This window comes from Hippocampus guttulatus, chromosome 22, assembly GCF_054856545.1.
Source record: "Hippocampus guttulatus isolate MCC_2025c chromosome 22, RoL_Hgut_1.0, whole genome shotgun sequence".
Taxonomy (NCBI): Eukaryota; Metazoa; Chordata; class Actinopteri; order Syngnathiformes; family Syngnathidae; genus Hippocampus; species Hippocampus guttulatus.
Window position 1 is genome coordinate 2,762,540 of NC_141282.1, and position 21,390 is coordinate 2,783,929.

General features: G+C 42.3%; 1 protein-coding gene across 5 annotated transcripts in view; it reads left to right on the forward strand.

The window, feature by feature from the left end:
• The window catches only part of osbpl8 (oxysterol binding protein-like 8), a 33,766-nt gene extending 16,253 nt beyond the window's left edge, over window positions 1-17,513 (forward strand). For 4 of the 5 annotated variants that reach the window (XM_086103275.1, XM_086103278.1, XM_086103276.1 and 1 more), the window contains 20 exons: window positions 2,926-2,999; window positions 3,464-3,544; window positions 4,003-4,104; window positions 4,221-4,424; window positions 5,617-5,701; window positions 6,649-6,814; window positions 7,044-7,269; window positions 7,901-8,085; window positions 8,305-8,386; window positions 8,475-8,573; window positions 8,793-8,889; window positions 8,967-9,065; window positions 9,868-9,965; window positions 10,066-10,155; window positions 10,463-10,599; window positions 10,676-10,861; window positions 11,854-12,007; window positions 12,796-12,898; window positions 13,422-13,527; window positions 13,631-17,513. In XM_086103275.1, coding sequence (XP_085959401.1) covers window positions 2,926-2,999; window positions 3,464-3,544; window positions 4,003-4,104; window positions 4,221-4,424; window positions 5,617-5,701; window positions 6,649-6,814; window positions 7,044-7,269; window positions 7,901-8,085; window positions 8,305-8,386; window positions 8,475-8,573; window positions 8,793-8,889; window positions 8,967-9,065; window positions 9,868-9,965; window positions 10,066-10,155; window positions 10,463-10,599; window positions 10,676-10,861; window positions 11,854-12,007; window positions 12,796-12,898; window positions 13,422-13,527; window positions 13,631-13,760 — 2,504 coding nt within the window. In that variant the 3' untranslated portion in view covers window positions 13,761-17,513. The remainder of the gene's footprint in view (window positions 1-2,925; window positions 3,000-3,463; window positions 3,545-4,002; window positions 4,105-4,220; window positions 4,425-5,616; window positions 5,702-6,648; window positions 6,815-7,043; window positions 7,270-7,900; window positions 8,086-8,304; window positions 8,387-8,474; window positions 8,574-8,792; window positions 8,890-8,966; window positions 9,066-9,867; window positions 9,966-10,065; window positions 10,156-10,462; window positions 10,600-10,675; window positions 10,862-11,853; window positions 12,008-12,795; window positions 12,899-13,421; window positions 13,528-13,630) is intronic. The other variant, XM_086103279.1, reaches the window with a different exon arrangement.
• The last annotated feature ends 3,877 nt before the right edge of the window (window positions 17,514-21,390 follow it).

Below are 21,390 nucleotides of genomic sequence, written 5' to 3' on the forward strand. Positions count from 1 at the left end.
CCTGTGTGATTAACTCATTCACTCCCAAAGACGTTTTTAAACGTCTTTTCAGACTTAGTCCAGAATTGGCTGGTACTGAATGAGTTTTAAATACATTAAAAATCTGCCAAGCCACCGAAGTGACAGTTAGCCATGACATCACGTTTTGCTGCTATCTTGTGTTCTGACAGGCGCGGCACATACATTACAGTACTGTCGGCATGGCAAAGGACGATGTATAGAAAGAAAGAAATTTAGTTTCTGGTCCCAAACATTTTTTTTAAGTCGGGTTGAATCATTTGAGGAGTTTTTCCATGCATGTCGCCATTCGTTTATTTGTTGTTTGTCACCATTTGGTTGCCAGCCGGCTTCTCTTTAACTCGTATGTCACTCTGGCCGTGCACATACTTTCAGCCAGTCGGAGTCATTATTTGTCTCCCAGCCAGAGCTCCATCCTCCGATTTTTGGAATCGCTCATCTCTTTTTGCGAGACCAAATCGCAGACGGCAGCTGGTCGCTCTTTATTGCTTTGTAGTATTGTTTTTGTCTGCGCAAATGCGGTTTTGTCGCCATTAGCGCCATCGTAGCGATTTCAATTTCGGGGGGGAATAGACGCCAGTTTGAGGGATGAGGTTTGTGACTCACCTGTGTTTGTTGTCCTGGCACCGGCTCAACTCCAAATCAATCTGTCATCATTGATTGTTCCCGAGGAAGACTATTTAACCTTTTCGATGCACAACATATTAACTAGCATCCGAATATCAAATGTCCCGCATTCATTTGTCAGTTTATTTCATGCCGGCCGATGATTTATTTATTTTACGATATAATCCGCCACAGTCTTTCAAACAGAATATTTTTTTTCCCTCCGTTTTTCCTCTTCATACTGAATTGAAGAAAAATCATCCTTACGTTTCGACATTAGCTTTTGTCAGGCCAAAACGAGTGGACGGCATGTCTCCCCGCTTGTTAATACGATGCAACCTATCTTGACACCTTTTACTACAATTCGATTCATTGGGGCTATGCCTTCACTTCAGTTGAATGCGCAACGCTCTAACGGGCGAGAGTCGGAAGCCGCGAAAGCGTCTTTTGACGGTAAAACGAGTCAAAAGCTCGCCGAGCTGCTTATCTTGTGACTACTTGACATTGGATGCCACATACGGAGAGGGTTTGTTCTCATTTTCCCTTTAAATGGAGCCGGCATGTTATTTATTTAATTTTTTTTCTCCCCCAAGACATCTGCCAAAATAATAATGAGGCAGTTGGCGAAAATCCCAAACAGGCCAAATTGCTGTCAATCTGCTCCCTTAAAAAAAAAAAAGATTTAATTCTAACTTTTTTGATTTGCGTGGGCTCTCAGTGTTATGCGTTATAAAAAAGCGTAGTTAGCATCTTGTAGTTAGGTTTTTTTTTTGGGCTCAATGTTTAGCATATTCATTGAGTACTCAACCTAAGGGCCGCCCGTCCAGTTTTAAGTGCAGACTCTTCCAATTTCAGTTAGCTTTGTTTTTTTTTAATCTGGATTTTTTTTAAATGTATTTTTATTTGGGTTTTTTTTTGTTTGTTTTCTGTTTTGTTTTGTTTTTTTTTTTAAATTCAGCATTCGAAATTTTAGCATGAATCACTTCAATTCCATTCAACCCTTTTAAGGATAGCGGTTACGCCAGTGGACAGTTTATCAGGTTACAGGTTAACATTATTCGTGTATGAAAAGGATCACTCATTCACTCCCAAAGACGTTTTTAAACGTCTTTTCAGACTTGGTCCAGAATTGGCTGGTACTGAATGAGTTAATGGAGGGGTGCTGTGACGTAAACCCCATTCTTTAAGCACTATTACTGTCATTCTGTTGAGGGAGCTGCAAAAAAAAAAAAAAAAAAGCCATGAACCTGAAAAGCACTTTTCTCCAACAATGAAATCCCCCCCCTCAAGAGAATCTTTGGGGTAGCAGAGGCAGCCGAAACAAGAATCTGACCTCATCTAAACCCCCTGTGAAATCTTATCAGCAGCGTCGCCATTATCTCCTTCAAAAAGGACAAATACGAGGAACTAAAGAAAAGCCAGCCGGGCCTCTTGAGAAAATGAAGCTAGCGGCTTTGATTACAGATTGATACGTTTGGTCCTATGCAGCATACTTGATGGCTGGATGCCGCAGTATTACAAGGGTACAACTTGTAATTATCCTACACTGCGTGTATTAAAATACAGAAGAAAAGGGAATGCTGAGTCACACCATCTCGTGTCTTGTATTGCCCTTGATGTGTTTTACCGCAAGAGGTTGGCATGGTGTTGTGCGTCAAGTGGGTGCAGATGGTCTGCCGGGACCGCACCGGGTGAAAACAAACTAGAATAATTGTTTTTTCCTCCATTCAATGCTAGCACGCATATACACCCATCATAACCAACAAGGCCTGGCGTGTTATGACTTTATGACCTTTTATGACCTTTAAGGGACAGCGGTCACTACTGTGGACATCTTGTCATGTTATCAGGTTACAGGGTGCATGAAAGTAAGGTTGTTATATTCTTTCTGGATCCCTGACACAAACGGGAGTCTTGCGCGCTACATATCGTTATGCATTTGGGCGTATTTTTGCCGGACGACAGGTTAGCACGTCCGCCTCACAGTGCAGAGGGATGCCAGTGTTCGATTCCCCGGCTCCGGTCTTACTGTGTGGAGTTAGCATGTTCTCCCCCGTGCCTGTGTGGGTTTTCTCCGGGTATTCCGGTTTCCTCTCACATTGCAAAAACATGCCTCCAGAATATCAGCGGATTAGAAAATTGATGCATGGATGTATTTTTATCTTATTTCTAGTTCTGGAAGTAAAAATAGCCCTACAAGAGATGGACTACCATTGTATTCGTGTCACGCGTTGCCAAAAGGTGATGTGTTGATTGATTTTTTTTTTTTTTTGCCCTTCTTCTTCTGCCTTTTCATTGTAGGTTTCGAGAGAGGGAAGGAGGACCTTTTGTCATTGCCTTTGAAAGAAGACTCGCTTTCCATATCCAAGAGCAAGGTGCACGATGACGCACATTCATAATAGCAAGGCTAACGCGCGAAAAAGGCATTTATTTCATTCGACTATCCAGGCATGCCGTCTGAAATAGTTTGCTCTGCTCCTTTTGTTATTGTGGAACTTTCGTCATTTCCTTCCTGTGCTGGCTTTTTATTTCGGGCCTTTCTGAACTCGACTTAATGATCCTTTCTTCTCCACGTCTGTCTCCGGGCTCGAAATGACTAGCTTGCGTCGCTAACTGGCAGACGCATTCCCACACCTCCAAGTGTGCCTTTTATAGGCCCGATTCAACTCGCCGTGTGCTAAGTTTCTGCGAAAAGCCTATTGCTTTACAAAGAAGGCATTAGACTCAGTGACAGTTAAACTCCCAAGTTGAATATTAAAGAAAGCAAAACGGACCCCATCAGTGGGGTCGTCTTAGTTCACGTAAGTAATTCTTTATTTGTCGTTTGGAACGTTCGCAGTCGGAAACCAAGCTGTACAATGGCTCCGACAAAGACGTGTCCGCGTCTGGAGGCAAGCTCACCAAGAAGGAGTCCCTCAAGGTAAAAGCCACCATTTTAAATCAGCTTACGCGTTGTTTATCCGGACACGCTTAGGGCGCCAATCTGTTCTGTATATTCCGATAACCAGTTATGTCATTGGCTGTCATTGACCTTTCATGCACAAATAATGAAAACCTACATCAGGATTTTGTTTTTTTCCTGAAGCGTTTTTATTAGTCTTTAAGCATGAAAAAAAATAATGGCAGTGGATGGCAACACACACAAGGATCCATTGTAGTGGTTCATGCACAATTGTGAAATTAACTCATGTAGTACCAGCCAATTCTGGACCACGTCTGAAAAGACGTTTAAAAACGTCTTTGGGAGTGAATGAGTTAAGATGAATAAATATAGGAGAAAACAACATTTGAATAGCTGTCCGCTGTAGTGACCGCTGTCCCTGAAAGAGTTCAATTCATTCCATCGTGGAACATTGTGATGATGCCGTCCGTCTTTAGGTCCAAAAGAAGAACTACAGGGAGGAGAAGAAAAGGGCGACAAAAGAGCTGCTCAGTACCATCACGGATCCTTCCGTCATTGTCATGGCTGACTGGCTGAAGGTAAACGAGACATCTTTGATTCAAAACCTGTCCACTGTAGTCACCGCTGTCCCTGAAAGGGTTAATTAAATAAGTTGACTTGATACAGTGTCATCGAGTTACATGGTCGCCCGCAGATCCGCGGAACGCTGAAGAGCTGGACCAAGTTGTGGTGCGTGCTGAAACCGGGCGTCCTGCTGATTTACAAGACCCACAAAAACGGCCAGTGGGTGGGCACGGTGCTGCTCAATGCCTGCGAGCTCATCGAGCGACCTTCCAAGAAGGACGGCTTCTGCTTCAAGCTCTTTCACCCCCTGGAGCAGTCCATCTGGGCCGTCAAGGTCAGAATACGTTGATGGAAGTCAGGAAAATCCCCTACATGAAGCCCTGATGATAAATTATGATTCTTTTGTAATATATAATGAAAAGGTGAAACGCCCCATTTTGTGTTCTTATTTTTGTCATTATTATTATTGTGCTCTACAGTATACAGCTATATTGCTTATAGGAATGAAAAGCTCAGCTGACCACTTTTTTACAGACCGATACCAGTATGAGTGAAGTAGTCACCTGTACCGATACCAAATTCCGATACTACTAGTACTTCTGATAGATACATTTTCCCAAAATAGAGCAGTAAGTACAGGTATTGGCCACCATTGCAAATAGTGCTATCTTGAAATAAGGCCTGGTATCAGCCCGATTCCGATACTTGGTATCGGTCCTCATCCAGCTCTCATAGTTTATTATTACCATTTTTCCCAAAACAGAGCAGTAGGTACAGGTATCGGCCACCATTGCTACTAATGGTATCTTGAAATAAGGCCTGGTATCAGCCCGATCCCGATACCTGGTATCGGTCCTCGCCCATCTGTCATAGGTTATTATTACCATTTTCCCAAAATAGAGCAGTAGGTACAGGTATCGGCCACCATTGCAAATAATGGTATCTTGAGATAAGCCTTGGTATCAGCCCGATCCCGATACCTGGTATCGGTCCTCGCCCATCTCTTATAGTTATAAATTATTACCTTGCTGTAACAATTTCTATTTTTAAAGGAGGGGAGTCATTCATTGGAAGTTAATCTCCCGAGTTGAAGCCTTGCGACTGTACCATTGAGCTAAAATCCAAAATGATGTGACACGTGACAAGGGACGACCCCATAAACCCATCCTGAATTATCACTCGCTCCTAATGGCAGGATAAGTACAATGGGAGCGGTTTAAATGAGAAATGCCACAAACAAAATCCCTTTGTTCCCCACAGATGAACAAAACAGGATGTGAATGTCAAGTGCAAAATGAAGGGAGCAGCTGTAAAAGAAAACACACACACACACACACGCACACACCACAAAGCATTCAATCCACTCCAATCATGATTGTGTTTGTAATGCTTCCTCTTGATTATTGATTACAGCTCTCCACCTTGTGTGTGTGTCTGTGGGGGGTGGGTGTTGTCTCTCCACTATCAAAGCATGTGCATCACCGGCTTTCCAATTAGTGCGTGTCAATAATTCAAAGTCCTTTCAGGGTCCCAAAGGGGAAGCGGTGGGCTCCATCACTCAGCCGTTACCCAGCAGCCACCTCATCTTCCGTGCAGCTTCCGAGTCCGATGGTAAGAGATAATATCATTTTTTAACTTGCAACCTGTCATTTGTTAATTTTTTAAATATTTTTTGCCTTGTGCTATGACCCAAAATTTGAAAAGATATCAAGTGTGCTTGCTTCACATTGTTAATGGCCATTTCCGATTGGCGTCAAAGTAAACATAAAACAAAGAGAAAAACACATTGTGCACAGGAGTCAACCAAACCACGTCCACCATAGAATATGAAACAACCATAAATTTGCTGATGACATCATGGATATTTCTGTTACACTGCCCACTGGTGGTCAAGGTGCACACACCAGAACGAGCAGCACCATGTCCATTGGATTAGAACATGGAATCATCATGCACAAACTGTTTAATTATTTACACTGTATTTAACTTTTTTTTGGGGGGGGGGGTGTGAAACAAAAGGTATGATACAATTTTTTGGGGGCGCTAAGGGATGGAACAGAGACGGCCCTTGTTTCCATTATTTGATTTGGTTGATTTCGAGACACGAGTGGTTGCTGTCAGGAAACGAATTAAACTCCAAAATCGATCTGAAACAGGAAAGCGGAGAAAGTAAAGAGTCAATCCGACGTGGTGTGTCTCTGTCCAAGGTGCTAAAATATTCAAAGGAGGTTCGCGCGTGATGTAACTGTCCTTGGTGCTGAAACAAGCAACAAGTCTGCCTCTTTGTGTCCCTGCTACAAAAAAAAAAAAAAAACGTGAAAATGGCTTGCGTTGACGCTTTTAGCTTCCTGTTAAATTAACACGTCAGGCGTTAATGGTCGGGGTGCAATTCTGGGTATTCTGGAGCGCACGATTGGAAAATCTCTGCCATGGGAAGTACAAATCCTTAACTAAAATAATGCCAGCTTCAATCTGGGTACGTGGCTGTGTTGGGAATGAACCAGTCAAGTTAAAACTTCATTCAAATTTTCTTTGTCTTTTTTATTTTATTTTTTTAGGTCGTTGCTGGATGGACGCCCTGGAACTGGCCCTGAAGTGCTCCAGTCTGCTCAAAAGAACCATGATCCGCGAGGGCAAGGAAGACGTGAGCACGGTGGCCTCTGGAGGAGAACATTCCCTTAATTTCTACAGCCTCTTACGTGCCCACAACATGCATGGATTCCAGTAAGTCTCAATAATGATCTCAATCGAAGCTTTGGCGATTGATCAATTTTATTGACTAATTCAAGTGCGGTGCCCAGAACGATATTTATTTCGAGCGTGACTTTTAACCCTTTCAGGGACAGCGGTTACTACAGTGGACAGCTTATCATGTTATATAAGGTTACAGGTTATCATTATTGGTGCATGGATAAATCGGTCGATATAAACAGTGCTTTATTTTCCTGTCAAGGTTTAACGACAGCGATCATTTAAAAGACCCGGACCTCTACTCCGACAAGTCAGACCGGGAGGGCGAGCCGGACCACGAGGAGTCGGACCCGGAAGGCCTGGAGAAGAGCGAGGAGAGCGACAGCGACACATCGGAGCGCCAGGAAGATTCGTACGTCGACATGGACCCCAATGAGCACGTGCGGGAAACGTCCTACCTGGAACAGTCTCATGAGGAACTGGGCGAGGTATCCAGTTTGAATACTGTATTTTCCGCTCTATAAGGCGCACCTAAAAGCATTACATTTTCAGTGTGCCTTATAATCCGATGCGCCTTATATATGGATCAAAAATCCAGATTTCTTGGACCTCGTGTTTAAATGTTCTGCCAAACGCTTTATTACAGCTGCAGTGGTTGTGAAAGCGCAATCTAAATAAACCTGTATTGTATTGTGTTGTATTCCCTTTAGCGTAGCTCCATCTAGTGGATGCATAGCGCAACTGAAGTCACTAGTGTAGCTTCTATTGTGTGCGCCTTATCATGCGGTGCGCCCTATATATGAAAACAGTTTTAAAATAGGCCATTCATTGAAGGTGCTCCTTCTACTCTGAAGTGCCTTATGGTGCGGAAAATACGATCACTTTTTATCAATTTTTTTTTTTCTGGAATAAATGAGCACATTCTCTGGCGGAGATGCTGTAAAACTGTCGTATGGGTCATTCTGCAATTGATGATGTGTCCACACTACTACGACTTTGACAGCTCACTCATTAAATACGCTCCCATATAATTCAAGCATTTCAGTCCTCCGTGCTTTTAATGAAATCCTGTAATATTCGATTGCGCATCGTGATTATTCCTTTTGACTGTCGTGGCAGGCAGGCGAGGCTGCCCAGACGGAGACGGTGTCAGAGGAGAACAAGTCCCTGATCTGGACTCTCCTGAAGCAAGTGCGACCGGGAATGGATCTGTCCAAAGTGGTCCTGCCCACGTTCATCCTGGAGCCGAGGTCCTTCCTGGATAAACTCTCTGACTACTATTACCATGCCGACTTCCTGTCAGAGTAAGAGCTTCCCATCCATTCCGCTGTCCGCCATTCCAGAATTGATTCAAGGCATACATACAACATAATATTGAAAAGGTTTGATTTTTAATGAGAAAATGAAGTGAGCCCATAGTAGTGGCTCAGTTATACAGAATGAAGTTTCGCTATGCTTCATATTCATAGCTAATGAGACCTTCAGATATATGTCCTCCATTTTGTGTTTCTTTCCACCTTCAGGGCTGCGGTCGAGGAAAATGCCTACAACCGGATGAAGAAAGTGGTCAAGTGGTACATTTCTGGGTTCTATAAAAAGCCCAAGGTGTGGATTCCGAGCAAAAACATTCCGCCCACTCCCCCTGCTGATGACATCAGAATGAGAATCTCATTTTTTGCTTGTGAACCAACAGGGCTTGAAGAAGCCTTATAACCCCATTATCGGTGAGACCTACCGCTGTATGTGGCTCCACCAAAAGACCACCAGCAAGACCTTCTACATTGCAGAACAGGTACCACAAGAACTATACAATGCAGTGCAGTCCGCCAAGCTTCAAAAAATGTGCTGTGTGCAAAAATAGACTGCCCCTATATGTCAAGGTTGGAACTACAGGTTCATTTCGACGAGGGATAATCCAAAAGATGTCCCTTTTTGTGTCTTTATTTATTTATCCCAGTCTAATTCTCAGTTTCTTATTTGTGTCTAAAATTTCACCGTATCCTTTCTCTAGGTATCCCATCACCCCCCTGTGTCAGCCTTTTATGTCAGCAACAGGAAGGATGGATTCTGCCTAAGCGGAAGCATCCTTGCCAAGTCCAAGTTCTATGGTACCCGCACAGAGAAATCCTTCTATTAAAGCATATACCAGTTGTCTTTACCATTTTTTTTCGTTGCTTTTTTATAGGAAACTCCTTGTCGGCCATATTGGACGGTGAGGCTCGACTCACTTTCCTCAACCGGGGAGAGGACTACGTGATGAACATGCCCTACGCTCACTGTAAAGGTCTGTGTGTGGCCACATTAAATATTTATCCATTGTTGAGTGCGCACACGCTTCAATGCACTTCAAATGGAATCGCAATGTGAATGCCAGTCTGAAAGAAGTCATTGTGGTTTTTTTGGGGGGGGGGGGGGGGTTCGAAATCGCTGGTCAACAAGAACCAGGAAAAAACACACATTCACCAAAAGCGCTTACGAAAGCAAGGAAATGGTTCATCTGAGAATATAAACGAATACATGAAACAAAAAGCAAGATCAAAAGACAAAATAATATAAATATTTGCAAGCCAGAGACTATAGAGCAAAAAAAACAACAATGATGGAATCGAAAGGTCTAGAAAACCAACACTTGAGCAGGAGTGGCAAACAAGGTCAATAATCGAACAGAGACTTGGAATCTTGGTAGTCCTTAAATACTCGGCTAACTTGATGAACAATTTGTCAGCCGGTGTGCATGCTGGAGGGAACGCACTCCACTGTCACCTGCTGGAGACACACAAGAACAGGATCATGACAAAACCAATTCTCATGTCTTTGCGACACTTAAATTATTTATTTAGTTCTTTTAAATCAAGAAATGCAGTCTCATGCTGCTGAAATACATGTTGCCCTTTGTTTCCATGACAACTGCGGGCAGAACCTGAGCTTTGCAAATATGCAGGCCTTGAATTCTGGCTGTTGGCATTTTGCTGGTCATTGCACAAGAGTGGACTGTAGAGTGGCACAGAAACTTTGCATCCAGGCAATTATTACGTAAAGTATACATTATCGACCGGTATTGTATTTATTTTTTTGTGGTATGCTAGGCATCCTGTATGGCACCATGACTCTGGAGCTGGGTGGTCAGATCACCATTGCGTGTGAGAAGACAGGCTACAGTTCTCAGCTGGAGTTCAAACTCAAGGTAGGACAACAGATTTGCGGCTGTATTGGAAAAAACACAAGACTTAAATTCTTTGATCTCTTTTTTGCTTCTTTATCCTCTTGCCGCTCTCTCTTCGCAGCCATTCCTGGGAAGCAGCGACAGTGTCAACCAGATCTCCGGAAAGATAAAGCTGGGGAAAGAAGTGCTGGCAACTCTTGAGGGACACTGGGTAAGATTATCTTAACTCATTCAGTACCAGCCAATTCTGGACCAAGTCTGAAAAGACGTTTAAAAACGTCTTTGGGAGTGAATGAGTTAAGGACCTAGAAAATGCAAATGTGGGCCCCGGAGAGGCTACAGCAGCAAGAATTTGACAGGGGAGCTCATTTGTGAGCAGAATGCTAACACACTCAGAATTGTGATATTTTTTTATGGTTTCATATGTATGTGTGGCCTGGTCACATTTGCTCATAAATAACAACATATGAAGTGTCAATCTGTAGTTTCACTGTTATCGTGGTGGTGTTCTCCATTAGGACAGCGAGATCTTCATCAATGACAAGAAGACGGGAACGGTGGACACTTTCTGGAACCCAACGCCAGACCTGAGGCAGAGCCGTCTGACACGCTGCACCGTCCCCTCCGAGGAGCAGGCGGAGTTTGAATCCGAGAGGTGGGCTTTCACATCTTTGTGGGCCAAAATTGACATAGTTGAGCTCATTCTCTCCCGCCGCCGGTTTTTTTTCTAGACTGTGGCAGCACGTGACGAAGGCCATCAACAGCAAGGACCAGACGGAGGCCACCAACGAAAAGTTCATCCTGGAGGAAAGTCAGAGGAAGTCGGCGCGGGAGAGGAAAGCCAACTGCGAGGAATGGAACCCCACTCTGTTCGAGCAGGATCCCGTCACTGGAGAGTGGCATTATAAATATGCTGAGTGAGTCCAACAAAGGGATCCTTACCCCGCAATCAACAATAAATACACCAGTGATGAGAGCATCAGTTCCTCACTTGGCTGTGGATGGATGGCAAGGCACTGATTGTCCGATTGTTTAATTGTATAATAATGGTGCAGTCTGGGCTCCATTTAAAAAAGGAATTGCATTTATTTTTCATTATCATTACCCATTGATTAGTTGCTGTAACCAGAAACATGATTCGACTACCACACAATCATATCTTCCAAGTACAGTGAAACTCCTCTACAACGAAATCATGTTTGCAGCAAAAAAGATTGACAACAGGGTTTTTTTCACTGTAGCAAATTTGATCTCAGATGTAAACACACACGCACACACAAACATATGTGTACTCTTTATTTTTATTCCAATAGTGCATAAGTATGAGCACACACTTATATTACACTTCATATAGTCAGTGTAGAAAGAAAAAAAGGGAAAGAATTTGCGAAATGTACGATCAGCATTCACTTTTTCACTTACATCAATTTCTTGGATAATGTCTTTTATTTTGCTTCCTCCGTCTTTCATTTTGATCACTTTTACCCAACTCTTTCAGCATCAGCGCTCTTGTCTTAGTTGCTTGACACCCAAAGGTCCGTTTTGTAGCCATTTTAGCAATACAACGCTCTTCCTTCGTCTGAAACGACTGGACTAATGCGCATGTGGAAACCAGTGTGGTGGTTGCTGTTGCCGTTTCCGAACGAAGCAGTAGAGGTCGCTGTTGGATTAGACTTCGTTGTAGTGAATCACGTCGCGAGGCAAGAGCAGAGAAAAAGATTTCGTATAACGCAACAGGTTTTTTATTTTGTTGTATTGGGGGCAGGAAAGTGGGAATGGTGTTAATGCATGAAGATTTTTTCACACTATGGGGGTATTTTCGCCCATGTAGGCTTCGTTGTAGAGGAGTTTAACTGTAGCACAAAAATATACAGAAAAAAAAAGAAAATCAAAATCTCATCTTCTGCAGCACAAGGCCATGGGACCCTCTCAACGACCTGATCCAGTTCGAAAAAGACGGTTGTATCCAGACCAAGGTCCGACACCGCACCCCCATGGTACGTTCTGGCAGTCTTATTAGTCTGAGTAACCAGGGGCCGCGGAGGGACAATTGCAAGTGCCAGGTAGGTTTTGTTTTCTTTTTTCCCCCCCAAAAAAACATCTCGCCGCCTCAGCCACCATCTAAGCAGCTTCGTTTTTGGTTTTCAACACTTTTTTTTCCTCCCCATCGCCTCCATCATTCTGTTTTTGCCCTTTTTTTCCCTATGCCTTATTCTGTTTGTTTGTTTCAAAAATTGAAAATATGTTACTTCCATCTGCTTTCTATGACTGGATGGGGCAGTAACATGTGCCTTAATAGCAGTGATAGTGTCGTTGAATGCGTGCATGGTGAAATTAGAGGCAACATTTGGGGCTAAAAGTGGTAATTGGGGTGGGGGGGGTGCACCAATAAGAAAAGTGAGTGCCTTAATTACTCCCATGCATTAACTGGCCACTACATTAGGAACACATTTTATTTTGGCTGCATACAAGGTGCATTGCTCATGCATTGGACCGCATCTGACTGTGGAGATGGGTCCTAATTTTGTGGCCAAAGCATGTTCTCATGTCCCATGATGGTACATTCACTGCCATTTACCTCTTTATTATTTAACATATAAGTTCAACAGATTTGCACATTTGGTCCATCCAGATACTCCCCTCCCCCCCTCTTATCTTACTGCTGACATCTCTGCACCAGCCATCCTGTTTGTGTGAATTGCATGTGTAAAATGATTTCTTGTCATGTTGTTGATTCTGTGTGCATTATGTATAACTTAAAGCTTATTCTGTTTTAGCCAACGTTACATATTGGCTAAGACGTTCATACATGTGTGTGTGTTTGTGTGCATGTGCGTGTGTATTTGTGTAGGTAACGGTGCCGAAGAGGAAACACAAGAGTGACAACCCCAAAAACCCAGAGAGTGGCTGCTCTTCGCCTGAACTTGACCGCCAGGACTCCTCCGGAAGCGAACGTAAGACTCCTGTTCTCAATTTATATTTCGTCTGAATTGAAACTGGGTTACTTGTTTTACATAACATATTGCCCTTGACCCTCACGAAGTATCCATTTCAGGTTTGAAGGTGTAATTTCAGAAATACCGTATTTTCCGCACTATAAGGCACACCGAAAACCATTCAGTTGTCTCAATAGCCGAGAGTGCGCCTTATCATTCGATGCACTTTATATATGCATCAATATTCTGATTTCTTGGACGTAGTATTTTAAATGTTCTGTAAAGTGCTTTGTTAAAGCTGCACCAGTTGTGAAAGTTGGATATAAATAAAGCTGTACTGTACTGTATTGTATTGTATTCTCGTTGGCGTAGCTCCACCTAGTGGATGTATAGCGCAACTGCAACCACTATTGTTTCTTCTATTCTATGCGCCTTATAATTGAAAACAGTTTTACGATAGGCCATTCAATGAAGGTGCGCCTTATACTCCGAAGCGCCTTATCGTACGGAAAATAGGGTTCATATATTTGTGCAATTACAGGACACAAGAGCAAACACAGCAGCCGTCTGCGCAAAAAGGGTGCAGACCTTAGTGAACTTCAAAGTGCCATTGAATCCATCAAGCAAACACAGCAGGACATCAACAGGTGAGATTAGGCACTGGGAAGTTTACATATCGCGCCGTCTTGAAAATCGTATCTACATTTCACATTGTCATATACTGTAAGTACATATTCCGTACATTCTTAGGAGCATCAGCGTGTTGAGGAGTCGAACGGCAAGCCGAGCGGAGGGCACCTCCTTCCTGCAGCAGCGTGACTATGTCATCATCGTGGCCCTCATCGCCCTGCAAGTGGTTATCAACTATGTCTTCAAGTAGCAGTCAGCCACAGCAGAGAGACTGATCACAAATGCACTCGGTAACAGACTACATTTTTTCCCCCTCCCCAGCATCATCCTCAATTGTCTTTTTTAGCTTCCAAAAAAAAAAAGCGAATTCACCCCAAATTGGGAGAAGTGTATGTTTTTTATTTTCAAGTCCATTCCAAAATGCCGTAAAGATCCACAGATTTCAAAAAGACTCTGGTCGACAAAGCGCACAGCCATTTTATGTCTGACGGGAATGGAACAACTCCATTAATGCAAATGTCATGACTACTCTCCAAATGAAATTAATTACAATGTCTACCTTTTTTTTTTTTTTTACTACTGTGTTCCGTCCAAAGTGGTCCAATCTGTATGATTGTTTTTTTTAGCACTTGGAAATTGACTCAAAAAAGTTTACGCACAGTTAAAAAAAACAACAACATCTTACGATAGATGACACATTGAGTGATTGATTTATTGAACATATATGTACAGCTAGAAAAGTGTGGTTAGCACACTTTGCAACTTTGTACAGTATTTTGTCTTCTGCACAAGCGCACTGGAACCGTCCAATGTTTTTCAACATCAATTCCCGAGAACTTGATGTTTATTAGCTCTTAACGACCGTCATCACTGCCCAACTGAATCTACCATGTAATTTTAAGTGTTCTTATGAGCGAAAAGCTGGCAAAATGAATTAAGTGAGACAAAACATTCTGCGACTCCCAACAAAACTGCTTTCCTGGATTCAACAGAGAGTGAAAATCAGAAAAATGTTGAAACATTCCGACAACATGAGGAAGCTGTTGCTTGCTTAGTTTAGCTTAGCGACGCTCCACTCAACCTAGCTAGCTTACCTCATCTTTGTTTACATAAAATACCAGTGAAGATGAGGCATGCTAGTATACTTTTTGTTTCATCACTATAGAAAAAAATGTAATAGTAATTAATCACCTTCTATTTTGATGTGGCACAGAGAGTTAGGTTCAAAGAATTGCCTCTCTAGACTTAATAGCAAGGAAAAGCTCTGTTTTTTGCTATTGAAATATAATATGTAAATTTTACAGTCATCTGTTATCTTGGATGTGTTTGGATAAATATTCGGACAATGCTTTGCTTCACTCCAACCGCTCGAAAACTCCCAGCATTGCCATTTGGTTATTCAGAGTGCCACAAAATAGGAGTGCCAGAGCGTACTCTTGGAACTGAAACCGTACGCGCTGGTTGGAAGGGTTTTGGGCTGACGGGGTGATTAAAAACAACCAAATTTACTATTTGTGTACCCTGAATACAACTAAAGTTGTTTAGATTTTACTTTTTGTTGGTAGTTATTTGCTGGCGCTACAGCTGGGGCTTTTCTAAAGTTGGTTGCTGTTTAGAGGCGTTAATGAAAGTCACGAGCTAATGTTTACAGTAGTCTCTCTTGTCAAAACAACACCAAATACATGGTTGTGTTGGTTAAATAATAGAAGGGGAGCACACTGCCTCTCGGAACACTCGCACTTTTAATCATGTTAGGGCGTTAGCCTGAACTTCCAAACACACCACTTATTTCGCTTAGCTTAGCTAGTTAGCTGAGGATATCTTCTCTTACTGTAGTTTGAAGTGTAAGTTCCATTTTGGTTTGTGCTTTCTCTCTAAAATTTAGAAGAGTCAAAAGCATTCTTACAGTATGTTAAAAATAAGCATTGTTTTTATTCATCTCTATTTATTTTCGCTTTCCTTTTATTGTGGCGTGAAATCTTTTTTTTACAAAATGATACCTTTCGGGAATTTGTAACGTCAATATGAGCTTTATCTCAGTTTAGTTTATCGAAGATGATTTCTTTTGGCTCATGTTAACATATCTTAGCCTAAAATTTGAAATGTTCCTGCTAAATTTACACACTGTTACTAATCTTACATCTGTAACACTGCCGGAATCTCAATTGAGTTTAGCTTTGTATTGCTTCTTTAAGCTTAGTTTATCTTCATCTCAATTTAGTTTAGTGCAACCCATCCGAGCTACTCTTTGTTTGAAGAGTAAAAGTTGAGTTAAATTGACCTTTTTCTTAATTTAAATGATGATGAGTCATACCTGAGTCTATCTTAGCTTTTTAAGACCAAATCAGTTAAAATAATACACTTCTGATGTTTTATTGACCTTATTAATTATTGCACAGAAAGCAACCTTGATCGCATATTTTTAAATCCCAATTTACATTTTAAAAATGTAAAACTCCTGAGGTGGGGCAAAATTATTTTTCTAATCGCTTCCAGTGCTTTTGTGCCACAGTGAATTCTAGAGTAGACACTTGAACAAGGAGTGAGAGGAGATAAAATCTTTCTACCTGTCACTGCAATCACCTTAGTAAACAAACAAGGAGAGAAAAATCATTCCAAGCTTGCGTAAGTAGCAGCCAGTTTCAGTGTGTAGATTAGTTTGGTGTCCTGTTCACTGTGTGCATAACCCAAAACAGGATTTCCTAGCAACAAGAAAACATGTTGTACGCATTATAATGTGTCCTGAGGTTGTCGAAATTTAGTATGCAAGGCTGGATTTACGCTATTGGGGCATGGCAACGTAAAAAGAAAAAATATACTGTATATTTACCATCAAACAAAAAGTTTAGACAGTGGTGCCTTGCGAGCTGAATGACCCTATTCAAGAGCTTTTTGAGATACGAGCCAACCATCGGCTGGTTTTATTTCTTTTGACTTGCAGGCAAAGATTTTATAAGCTAAAACCATCACCATCTACAGTATGTGGTGATGTTCAGGCTTTAAGCAACGGATATTAGAACACAAATGGTGCGTCCACACATGTAGACAAAAATTATAAATACTTACAGGCATATATTAATTATCCTCTGCGAAAAATGACTAAGAGTAATACCGCTTACTGAGTCACGAAAGTTCAATGTATACACATTGAATTGAAATTGAGCACGTGATGACCTGCCTGTGTAAATCCATTTTTCGTTCATCCCGATTTGAAGCTGTAAAATGGAAGGTACCACGGAAGGACCGCGTTGTTTTGTCATGACAATGTAATAGCCTTGTCGACGTTTACATATCCCGTTGCCTCCGCCGTCAGCAGACTGTTAAGCGAAAAGGAACGACACAAACAAAACAAACAAAAAAAAATGACTTTGGTAGCATCATCAGGGAGTTGCGTTAACCCGGCTGGCCCGTGTGTGTACCTGTGCGTCTTTTTAATCGTGCATCCTCATTGCCTCGCTCATCTTAAAGTTATCCAGATGTTCGAATGTGGAGAAATACCAGTGCCTTTTTTAAAAGGGATGAAGATGGAACAGGGGTGTTGTTGGAATAGAAGAGGTTGCGCGTGCTTGTCGTCGTAGTGTTGCAGAGCAGACGTGCCATACAAAGCCTTAGTAACGAACCTGACTCTGCATAACGCCTTACCCAAAGCGGAAGGTGTCGCCATAGAAACGCACTCACAGGTGTCCGAATACTGATCCTTGAGTGACGCCACTCCTTGTCATCATGATCTCTCGTAGCATTTTGTTTATTCTTTTGATATGGTTTTCTGCTTAGACCTCTGTCGCTATTAGTTTTTTTTATTTTTTAAATGATTGTTTTCCATGTCCTCGTCACTGTACTGGTGTAACTTCGTAAATCCACTCCCGCCCCACATACTTTGTACCTTAATTGTGTGTATTGAGACTGACTGTATCCTCAAGGCACTGTTAATAACATCCTGGACGTCTATGGTCACCTGTAATATCCCACAGAATAATAATGGAAAAAAAACAAACAAAGGAAATCTTGTGTGTTTTCTTGTGATTAATTGTAAAATTATATGGTGAGACATGATGCAACGTGAATTTCATACTGTGGTAGTCCATACAGGGGACTGATCATGATAATGGCCACGGACAAAATTTCTACTTTGTAATTCCCCTCCGAATAGCTTTTTTTGTGGTCTGAACTTCTCTAAACACACCCAACCCTATTACTAGAACTTCTTTTTAGCCATCTTGACTAGAGGAAAAGGGAGGGGAAAGTGAAGCTACCTGACAATGCAGAAATGATGCTATCAAGCTAATAATTAACATCGACCATGGGTAAACCTACGGTAAGTCCTGTGTTCTATGTTTCATATTTTCGAAATGGAGTCCGTCGCTCAAACCAAGGCAACACTATTATTTCGAGTATAAGAAAAAGACGTTAAAATCTTCAATGTTTCTTTTATTACACAGTATAGCGCAGTCTGGTTTTCACCAGTTAGCATGGAGGTCAATACCGCTAGCATGTCGAGCCGCGATTAGGAGTATGTGCAAAGCCAAAATTAAGTTCAACAAATTTAACTGTCTTTATTGAATTGGAAAGAATTTAGTCAGCAAGAATATGTATTTAGGTGTTTCTAGAATGACCGCTACATGTAAATTGTCACCCCTTCCTACGACAAAAATAAAAAATTTAAAAACGTTGCCTGACGCTAAACTAAATATATGCGAAATGTTTTTGCTATTTTCAAACAAAAAATTGGATCCGACTTGTAATTTGATTTATAGTTGATTTATTTAAAACGACCATTTCCCTTGTCGATGGCTTATTGCTTTACACTTTTGGCCACTAGATGTCGGCAGACACAATCAAGTGATGCACTGAGAGACGGATGACGAAGGTAAGCCATTACAATCCACTTAAAATCATGATGAGCCGTCGACTTTCTAAAAGAATAGAGACAACAAAACCTCATCAAAATTATATAAATTTCATTTCAGGGGTAGAATGGAGTGATCTGTTTTGTAGCCTTTTTTAGAAGAGGTAGCCATCACGCTCAAATGTTAACCCTTGGTAGGGCACTCATTTAAATACTATGAAATTTTTAAAAAATTTAAAACAAGTTTGGAGAGTTATTAGAAGCCATAACTGGGATTTATGTCTGTTTTCAACATTTTCAAAAATGACAATGTCTTGCATTAAACCATAATGCACGTTTGCTGAGCAGGCCCATGTGGATGTCGCCGTTGCTAGGAGACATGCGGACGTCTTTCTGGCTGGCGTTTCGGATATAGGAAGAAGGAGAGGGGAGACGATGTCGGGAAAGAAGGGTAAATGTAATATTTAGGGTACGTCGTCGAGGAGACTGAAAAGGGAAAAGATGGAGAGCAAAGGATGAGGGGGGACACCATGTGTGTTAAGTGCCCAGTGCCCACCCCTGTTGGCAAATATTGTGGCAACAAAGCAGTCTCACTGAGTCTCATTATATTGCTCTGACATATGAACAAAATGGTGGTCGCGAAACAGACACTTCCTGTGGTTCGTGAATCTATTACTCACGCGGGGGATGGGTGTTATTTATTCATCAGAGGGGTTATTAATAGTCACACTGACTAGTCGTGGGGCTAAATGGATGCCGCTGGGCGTCGAATGGGTTAATTGATAAATGATGTAATGTGCAGTGCAGCATGGCTGGCAAAGTTGCGCTGGCTCAGCACGGTGTTTATCCCCCAACCCTCCCCACTTCTGTGCTATCAACAGAGCATGAAAAGAACTGCTGCAGTGAGCCGCTCTCATTCACAGCTGGATTAACGGAGCGTCCAGTTGTCTTTTTTGGAAGCGTTATTCTTCTGTTCTACCCGAAATGACACGGCGGAGGGTTTCCCATCTGTCCTGCAGCGTGGCAATGCTTTGTCCTCCCCCCGGTCTTGTCTTTGGGAGGAGGCGCTACTATTTTTAGAGAGAGGAATGACTTGGGGGGAACACCTTTTCACAAAGCAGACGGTCGTTGACAACACTGCCCGTCGTGTGAAATTGTTTGCTTTCTCCGGGCAGAACTTGTAGTCCAGGATATTCATTTTTTTTCCTCTCATGCTTGTCCTCATGAACTCTTTCATTGCCGGCCATTTTCAAAAGAGAACCTCGAGTGTTTTATGTAAATAGAAGCCACTCATTGAAAGATTAGACCCGCTTCTTTCATCACATTATTATTTTTTTTTTAGCAATCAGTACGTTTGACTAATCAGCTGTAAAACATGAGTTATTTTCACCCATATCTATTTCGGTCTCCCCTCGCCTCCCTAAAAAACAAAAAAATTGTTTGTAAAAAGGTGTATTTTATACTCAACAGTCACTTTGATGCTAATATTTTCTGCTTTCGTGACACCTCAAATGTCTCTCAAACACACAAATCACCAGTGTAACATGATTACAAATGTCAAACTTTACAAACTATTCCCACACTTAATTAGTAGCGGTAGTATTTAGTAGCGTGTGTGCATGCATGCATGTAAGTATGTGCATACGTGTGTGCGTACGCACATTTCGTCATCCGCTTCTGCTTTTGTGGTAGCCTTTGAAGTATCCGCGAGTACTTAAAAGCATTTCACGTTTATTCTTGAAAGTTACTCTTAGTTTGTTCTTTTTGCCTGTGGTCCCAAACTAGTTACAAGAGGGAACTCCACTGCAGGTGCACAGTTTCTTTTGTCTCTTGAAGCTCAGGTCGCATTTGCACTTCCTGCTGCTATAAATAATCCGAGCGGATTGATGTATTGACGTCTGCATGAAAGAGTGTCTCTTTTCGACCCTCTTAACTTTTTGTATCTCCTAGCTTTTAATCAATGGGCGCAACGGTCCCGAGTCCGACCCCTTAAATTGTCTGCGTGGTCGGCACTGGCTTTCACTGGCGATTGATGGCTGAAACAAACAACAAGAGGAGGCGGCGGGTTGGGTGGGTGGCTGCTAAGCAATCAAAGGACGCCAGGCGATGACTCAGAGATTTCGGAGGCGCTGTCTCCTCCGGTTGCCAGCCCGCCCGTCTAGTGTGGCAGACAATTTGCTGACTCCTTGTCGCCTTATCAGATGTTTGCCATCACTTTGGTTACGCTCGCAGATTTAAGACAGAAGGCTTGCGGCATCATACTTGAGCATTGTCAGGTTTTGGGGGAAAAAATGTGTGTGCATCATGTTACAGTGGGCAAAGAGAGTGCTGCGCAGGTGAGAAAACGAAAGCTTCTCAAAAATATTCAACGTTTATGCAGATGGATCTATTAATAGCAGTGGGAGAACGGCGGTTCTGCTTCGAGTGGACTAAATTAACTCATTCACTCCCAAAGACGTTTTTAAACGTCTTTTCAGACGGTCTAGAATTGGCTGGTACTGAATGAGTTAAATGTCGCGCGGCGGGGTTTTGACTAGTACTGTCACACTCCGAAGTAAATAAACATGATAAAATAAGACTTAGGGGTGTGTTCGCTTGTTCGGAAAATCACCCCACACTCTTGTACGGAAAGCAAATAGGATGGAGAACGTGTCTGCCGTCACCAGATTAACAAGCGTGATGAAAGCTGCGCAAGCTGTCGCCACGAGTGCGAATGGCGGGGATGACTCAGTGAGTGGATGAAGTCTGAGGGAAGGAACATCCCGCAGGAGGTGGTGGGGGTGGGAGGGGGGCACACTTTTCATTACAGATCCTCCCGAGCGCAGTGCCTCCAATGTGGCAATATCGAGAATGGAGTTTTGATTGCTTTTGTTTGAAAACTGCCAGAGGAAGAGCCTGAAACATAAATTGCGGGAGATTGGCACTCCGGGAATAGAACTGATGAATGCAAACCTTGACCTTGAATCCACTCGACTGTATGTACTGCTGGTGTTTTAAATTTCAGGGACAGCTGTTACTACAGTGGACACTCCGG